Genomic DNA, 7,794 nt, shown 5'->3' with positions numbered 1-7,794 from the left:
GAAAAAAAAAAAGATAATAGTGGTGGCCACCTTGCAGAAGAAAACCGATCGTCAGCTTCGAGTCGAAATTGAGACGTTAACCAGGCAGTTCTTGACCAAAGCTCAACCGCCACTTAAAGAAAGCATCTAGTAGACATCAAGCTTGCAAGATTTGTAATTTAATTAAGTGTAAATTGTATAGTCAGACCCACAAATTAAAATGGGCCGTAGCATATTTGGCTAGTAATTCATATAAGCCCAATTACAAATTGTATAAGTTATGGGCCTATACCTAGGAAAATTATAATAATTAGAATTTAATTGTAATAAGCTCGGTTAGGTTGGTATTTCCACCACTGGAACCTTAAGCTCGGATAGGTCGGTCATGCCACCTCCGACTTACGACCGTAATGTCGTTAAACTTTTTCCGGTCACCGGCCGATGAGGGCAATAGCCCGACGACCGCAATGTCGTTAAACTTTTTCCGGCACTGATCGATGAGGGCAATAGCCTGACGACCGCAATGTCGTTAAACTTTTTTCCGGCACCGACCGATGAGGGCAATAGCCCGACAACTAAACCACGCCCGACCAGCAATTCCACTACCACACACCCTTATCCTTAAGTGCGTCCGACAGTGGGGGGCTGGACAGGGTAGGGCGGTCGATTGAGGAGCGACCGGCTCAAGTCGTCTTCCCGGGTAACATACTAGTATGTGGGTCGCCCGAGGCCATGCGCCCTGTCGGCCAACGCACTTTTTTAGTCCGAGTAGGTCGGCACTACCACCTCCGGCGAGAAGTGAAAGTTTTATGTGGATCGCCTGAGGCCATGCGCCCGGTCGGCCAACGCACCTTTTTTTAGTCCAAATGGGTCGGCACTGCCACCTCCGGCGGGATGTGAAAGTAAGCTACGCGCTTTTTTAGACCGGGCAGGTCGGCACTGTCACCTCCGGCGTTTCTAAGACCAGTTAGGTTGGCCTCGCCACCACTAGCACTCTACGACCAGCTAGGTCAACATTGCCACCACCGGAGTTATGAGTCCGGTTATACCGGTTGATACCGCTTCTTAGCGATGCCGCTGTGTTTACCGCCTCTTGGCGATGCCGCTTCTTAGCGATGTATATTCCGCTTCTTAGTGATGTCGCTTTTCAGCGATGTGTTTACCGCCTCTTAGCGATGCCGCTTCTTAGCGATGTATATTCCACTTCTTAGTGATGCCGCTTCTTAGCGATGTATATTCCGCTTCTTAGTGATGCCGTTTTTTAGGCGATGTATTTACCGCCTCTTAGCAATGCCGCTTTAGCGATGTGTTTACTGCTTCTTAGCGATGCCGCATTTTAGCGATGTTTTTTCCGCTTTTAGGCGATGTATATACCGCCTCTTAGTGATGCCGCTTTTAGCGATGTGTTTACCGCTTCTTAGCGATGCTGCGTTTTAGCGATGTTTTTCCGCTTTTAGGTGATGTGTTTACCGCTTCTTAGCGATGCCGCTTCTTAGCAATGTATTTTACCGCTTCTTAGCGATGCTGCGTTTTAGTGATGTTTTTTCTGCTTTTAGGCGACGTGTTTACCGCTTCTTAGCGATGCCGCTTTCTAGCGTTGTATTTACCTTTTCTTAGCGATGCCGCGTGTTAGCGATGTTTTTGCTGCTCTTTAGCAATGTGTTTACTGCCTCTGGGCGGTAACGCGTTTTAGCAATGTTTTACTGCGTTTTCGGCGATGTGTATGTATCACTCCTTACCGATGCCATTTTTCAGGGCATTGCCACCTCTGGCGTTCTAAGTTCGGTTAGGTTGGCATTACCACCACCGATCTAGTTGGCCAGAGGTCATATCTCGGCTTTAAGCCCTACGAGGTAGGCGTTTCTTAGACCAGTTAGGTAGGCTTTGCCACCACTGGCTTTCCCGATCGTGATATCGTTTCCCGATTGTCGAAGTTGTGGGTGTAGGTCGATGCTTTCGCACGAAACCCGGTTGGGTAATCGCGTTCGTTTCGTCCGAGTAGCGTTTCGCCCGAATAGATCCAATCTCTCGGTCGTGAGCAGGTCCAACCCCGTAGTTGGTTAAATAGATCTCCGGATCGCAGTCGAATCGACCGCCCGGTTACACTCAGCAGTCCACTCATTGGACCGGTTGAGTTTAACCTTTCGCAAGTTGCGTTGCAAGTCCGACCACTGGGTCGGGCGCTCCCTTTTTGGTCCACTAGACTGTGTTTAGCGTTGTACTCTTTTCCCTTGGCTAAAGTTTTTTCCCATTGGGTTTTTGTTAGCCTAAGTTTTTAACGAGGCAACCGGCACATGTCACGGACCGTGTAACCAGTTTTTCCAGCCCGAACCCTTCCTCGTTAACTCGTCGTTAGAGCACGGGCTAAGGGGGCTTTATGATAGGTTATATACCCCGGGTCCGTGCCTTCTCTTACAATCGGGTCGGGTCTTGCGGTTCGGATTTTGGCCTACGGGTCGGGGTCAAAGGTGACAGGTCAAACCCGCCACCTCGGTAGCCCTATAAAAGGGCATTTAGCCCTTCAAGTGAATGATCCTTTTTTGGTCTCTCAAAACTACATCTCTCTCTCTCTCTAATCTCTTTATATCTTCCTTCTCTCTACATACAAGAATAGAACATGAATAAAAAGATCACTTTCATCTATTTCTTGTCTTCTTTCTTGTTGATACACATATATACATACATACTTTCTACAGTACATACAACCGACCACGGGAATTAGTACTATCATATATATATATATATATATATATATATATATATATATATATATATATATATATATATATATATATATGTGTGTGTGTGTGTGTGTGTGTGTGTGTGTGTGTGTGTGTGTGTGTGTGTGTGTTTGAGTTTCAATGCGGGTGAACGCTTCCCGTGCGGTTGTGCGGGTGATTAATGTGCGTGAGTTTTGTACTTAATGTGCGTGAGTCTTGTGTTTAAGGTGCTTGAGGTTTGTGCTTAATGTGCGTGAGTGTGTAGTGCTTAATGTGCGTGAGTTTTGTACTTAAGTTGCGTGAGTCTTATGCCTAAGGTGCGTGAGTTGTGTGCTTAATGTGTGTGAGTGTGTACTTAATGTGAGTTGTTGTTGAAACTTTAAAGTGCATGAGTTTTGTGTGCTTAATGTGCGTGAGTTTTGTGCCTAATGTGCGTGAGTCTTGTGCTTAAGGTGCGTGAGTTTTGTGCTTAACGTGTGTGACTTTGTGTTCTGAATGTATTTTGTTTGTGTGTTTAATGTGCGTCTGTTGTGTACTTAAAGTGCGCCAGTTTAATGCTTAATGTGAGTCCACAACCGCACGGGAAGACCACCCGCACCTGATCCCGTCCATATATATATATATATATATATATATATATATATATATATATAGATGTAGGATCATATGAGAACACTTGTGTAGGTGAGAACGTGAGAACAAATCGTGTGCATCCGTCTAATATTTTTTTAATGGTCTAGATTAGATTAAATGTGTGCGAACACGAATTAAATGTGTGCAAATGAGGCATGCCAGGAACATAATCCGCAGACTCAGTCGATGAGGAACCCGATTGGACATGATCTCGGGAAGAGGCAGATTCGGAGTGTGCATGATCCCCAGATGATGGAATATTATCCTGCAAAATTACTGGACTCACAGGCGCAACTGAGTTATTGTGGGATTCTATATCACAATTAGCAGGAGTAGATGGAACAGAAGTTGAGGTCTGTATCGCAGGGAGATTATGTGGAATAAAAATTTGTGTGCTACTGGAGGAAGCTGCAAGAAACTGGTTATTTGCATGAGACATAAGTATTTTCTTGTAAGGGAATTCAGACTCAACAAATGTGACACGGCATGAAATATAAATACGATTTGTAATTGGCTCAAGACACTTATATGCAGATTGAGAAACAGAATAACCAATAAACACACATGGTGCCGACTGTGGTTTTAATTTCGAAGAAGCATAAGGTCGAAGCCATGGATAACAGAGGCACCCAAAACATTTTATTTTATCATAACTGGGGACTTTGTGGAATAACATTTGGTATGGAGAAATATTATTAAGAATAGGTGTTGGCATTCTATTTATAAGAAATATAGCATTTTGAAAAGCATACGTCCAGAACTTAATTGGTAAAGATGCACGATGAAGCAGCGACATGTCGGTTTCGACAATGTGCCTATGTCACCGTTTCGTCATCCATTACGCTCAGGAGTATGCGGAGGTGTTGTGAAATGAGATATGCCAGCTAAATGAAACATAGGAGCTAGTTTGACGAACTCACCCCCATTATCTGAGAAGACAGATATGATTTGATGACCAAAGAACTTTTCAACTAGAGCCTTAAATTGGGGAAAAATGAAAGCAACATCAGACTTATGTTTAAGAGGATATAGCCATACATATTTTGTAAAAAAATCAACAAAGATGACATAATAATAGCAACCATCAACGGAAACATCCTTGGTACCCCAAACATCTGTGTACAAAAGTTCAAGAGGTTTTGAGTTTTTTAAGGAATTCTGAGCAAATGGTAGCTTAGGACTCTTACTTACGCTACAGGACTCACAATGAAACAAATTGACATCAGATAAATGAAATGGGAAATTGGAATTGCGAGCAATAACACTAAGTACTTTATTGGACGGGTTACCCAGACGATGATGCCACTCGGAGACATTGGCAAGAGTGAGCGTATTAATTTGTGGGTGGCATGGAATAGTGGCAGAATAAATATCATGTACGTTGTTTCCCTGCATCAGACACGCCCCCGTGCGAAGATCCTTGACACGAAAAAAATATGGGAAAAATTCAACAGAAACCGCATTAGTTTGACAAAGCTTAAAACAGAAACCAAGTTACGATGTAACTTAGGGACACAAAGAATATTGTCTAAGGTTAAATTACGAGTAGGAGTAGGAAAAACAGTAGTGCCTGTGTGAGTAATTTGCAAACGATTACCATCTCCCAGGTGGACTTCATCGGGGCCTCCATATTCAGAAAATGATGGCAAAGATGTTGCACTCGAGGTTGCATGATGTGAAGCACCTGTTTCAAACAGCCAAGACTGTTGCGGCACATTGTTGACCATTGAAGCATTCACCGATGGATTTGAAGAATTAGACATATGCTAATTCCCAATTGTAATACCATTTTCATGGAGGAACCGGGCTAGTTTGCGACAGACTTTTACTTCATGTTCTTGCAGATTACAAAATCGACATACGAGATTGTTACGGTAAAAGCCACCTTGGTTGTAATTGCCTCCTTGATTTTGACGGCTGCCACGAAACCGTCTTTGGTTGTAATTCCCTCCTTGGTCACGATTGAAGGGTTATCTAGTTGGTCCACCATTAGACTGGCTAGCTAATGGAGTTTGGCGTTGAGTAACATTAGCAGTAACAAGGTGTGATTGTCTGGCTTCTTCAGCATCTTTCAACATGCGCTCATGTTCAGTCAAAATATTGTAGAGATCACCATAGGTGATTCCTACTCTCTGGACACGAACAGCAGGGATTATGGAAGCATACTCATCACCTTGTTGATTTAACACATAGGCAATTAAATCATCATCATCGACCGGGCTTTGCGCAGCAGCAAGTGAGTCGGCGATTGAGCGCATATCTTGAAGGTATTCAACAATCGAACTAGAACCTTTTGGATTTTTAGTCAACTTGGTTTTAAGATAGATGACTCTACCCTTAGAGTCATTATCATTGCTTGTCGCAAGTCTCGACCAAGCTTGATGTGCAGTGACTGCAGATGAGATGAGAGGTTGGATTGATTCGGAGCAGCTCCCTAGGAGAGCACTGATCAAGATGTGATCCTGTCGATACCAAGCAGTGTAAGCCGGATTTACGATAGTGCGGGCTTCATCAGTGAATTGAGTAGGTGCTCCTTTTGTGCCATCAACATAGCCTAAGAGATCAAGGCCGATTAACGTGGACTTCACTTGGCGCTGCCAAACCGGGAAATTAGTGTCAGTTAACCGGATAGGGAAGTGGGTTCGGGCAGTTAAATGAACTAACGATATGGTTGTAGAAACGGAAGCCATTGAGGGAAGGGGAAAAAAATATGGATCTTCAGGAAATTCTCCGTTAGAGAAATATGGCTCAGATACCATGTAGAGATTGTGAAAAGGCTTGTATTATTAAGCTAGAGCAGTAAGCTATTTATACAAGTACAGAGAGATAAAGCAGGTAACAAAACAACAATAAGGAACTATTCTATAGGATGAAACTAAGCAACAAATATAATAATACATTAAATCATTAATCCTTAACATATCTGAGACCCCTCTACTAGAGAAAATATCCCCGAAATAGTCAGCAACTAAAGTGCCCACGACCCCACGCTCGACCCACTGTCCATTTGATTCCCTCAGCCAAGTGATGGTGTTTCGCGGATTCCGGGCAGAGGTATATAAATGAAATAATTTTGTTTTTCAATCGCCCTGACTAAGCCAATGTTGCTTCGCCCGCTGACGCAAAAAAACATTCAGTTTATAAAAAGTAAGTCGGAGTTCCCTGTCAAGTTCACAGATATGTGCAATTGACGTAGAGTCACGCCCTATTACTTAAAAATTTGATACGTCTTTGGAGATCGTCAATGGCCTTGTTCATGCGTTTACCATAATCACCACCTAGCTCTTGAGATCTTTACTACATATGTCAAGCCTTTTCAACACTGACTGACCCACTATTGAAGCCCATGAGTTAGCAAAAATTGATGGGAACACAACTCGTATCAGCCAACCAAACATTCTCGAACATAAACCTGCGTCTTTGCGGATGCACACGGGGGTCTTTTGTATCAATGAAGATAGCCAAGTGATCCCTAGTGATAGTGTCTACATTGTGGACCACTGCATTGGGGGTGAATAACACACCATTTGGCATCAGCAACAGCCTTGTCTAAACATTTCTCCACCCAAGCTTGGGTACGCCGTCCTCTTTGCTAGGTGAATTTCCGCCCCTCCATGACCAAATCAAACAACAAGCAATCATCAAGAGCTTTTTCAAACACTTCCATTAGATTTGCAAGATGCAGCTATTGGCCTTTTTTTTTTTCTCATTCGAGAAAAATATATCATTGAAGTCGCCAACCACCATCTAGGGTAAGTCAGATTTAGACTAGAGGTTCCGAAGTATATCCCATGCGAGATGCCTACGACTTCGTTCAGGATGGCCATAAAAACAAGTAAGCCTCCAACTCAGACACCCAAAGCACTTGACTTCCACACCAATGTGATTAGTAGAAAAACTAAGCAGACTTACTATATTTTTCTCCTTCCAAAGCAAGGACAAATCACCCCCAGCCTCCGCCATCAACAAACAAATGCACCCTCAAAAGCCAGTTTAACCTTCAATCTATCTACATGCACATGCCTGGCCTTAGTTTCCATTAGGAAAAAGAGTTTGGGTTGCTTCTTGGCTGCCATAGCCATAATCTCACGAATTGCGCGTGGGTCACCCAAGCCACGATAGTTCAAACATAGCGTACTCATTGTGGGAGGTGGGTCTAGGCTACGCTAGAACCTGCCGGAAGCAAGTTTTTTCAGAGAGCCAATTCTAATTCCATCAGTGCCAATGCTTGTCCATATATCTCTTCCAGGTCTGAGGTACGATGCCTTTTCTACTCAACCATGGTAATTACATCTCTACTATTATGCCCATGCCCAACATGCTGACCAGAAGGAATTCCCTTACCCTGAGGGCTTATATCTTCGCTGTTACCGGAGGCACCACCAAGAGACTGCATCACTAGTCTCCGGGGCTAACCAACTTTAACCAGCCATCGAAAGTTGCCTATGAGTTTCTGCCCGGA

At 43.6% G+C, this 7,794-nt stretch overlaps 1 protein-coding gene across 1 annotated transcript; it reads right to left on the bottom strand.

Annotated features, from left to right (window-relative positions):
• Positions 1 to 5,302: 5,302 nt before the first annotated feature.
• On the bottom strand, positions 5,303 to 7,728 carry LOC109184300. Its single transcript, XM_019334296.1, has 2 exons — positions 7,624 to 7,728; positions 5,303 to 5,926 (listed from the first exon to the last, which is right to left on the bottom strand). Exons 1-2 carry the CDS (start codon positions 7,726 to 7,728, stop codon positions 5,303 to 5,305), a joined length of 729 nt encoding a protein of 242 aa, XP_019189841.1.
• Positions 7,729 to 7,794: the final 66 nt, after the last annotated feature.

Source organism: Ipomoea nil, unplaced genomic scaffold (assembly GCF_001879475.1).
Source record: "Ipomoea nil cultivar Tokyo-kokei standard unplaced genomic scaffold, Asagao_1.1 scaffold1259, whole genome shotgun sequence".
In the NCBI taxonomy this organism is placed as follows: Eukaryota; Viridiplantae; Streptophyta; class Magnoliopsida; order Solanales; family Convolvulaceae; genus Ipomoea; species Ipomoea nil.
Note: the sequence above shows the minus strand (reverse complement) of the source record. Positions and strands in the feature narration are given on the sequence as shown.

Coding starts and splice junctions, on each gene's coding strand:
- LOC109184300 (XM_019334296.1), bottom strand. CDS start 7,728: ATGCAGTCTCTTGGTGGTGCCTCCGGTAACAGCGAAGATATAAGCCCT. Junction 5,927..7,623: donor ATGGGCATAATAGTAGAGAT/GTAATTACCATG, acceptor CCGGTTTGGCAG/CGCCAAGTGAAGTCCACGTT.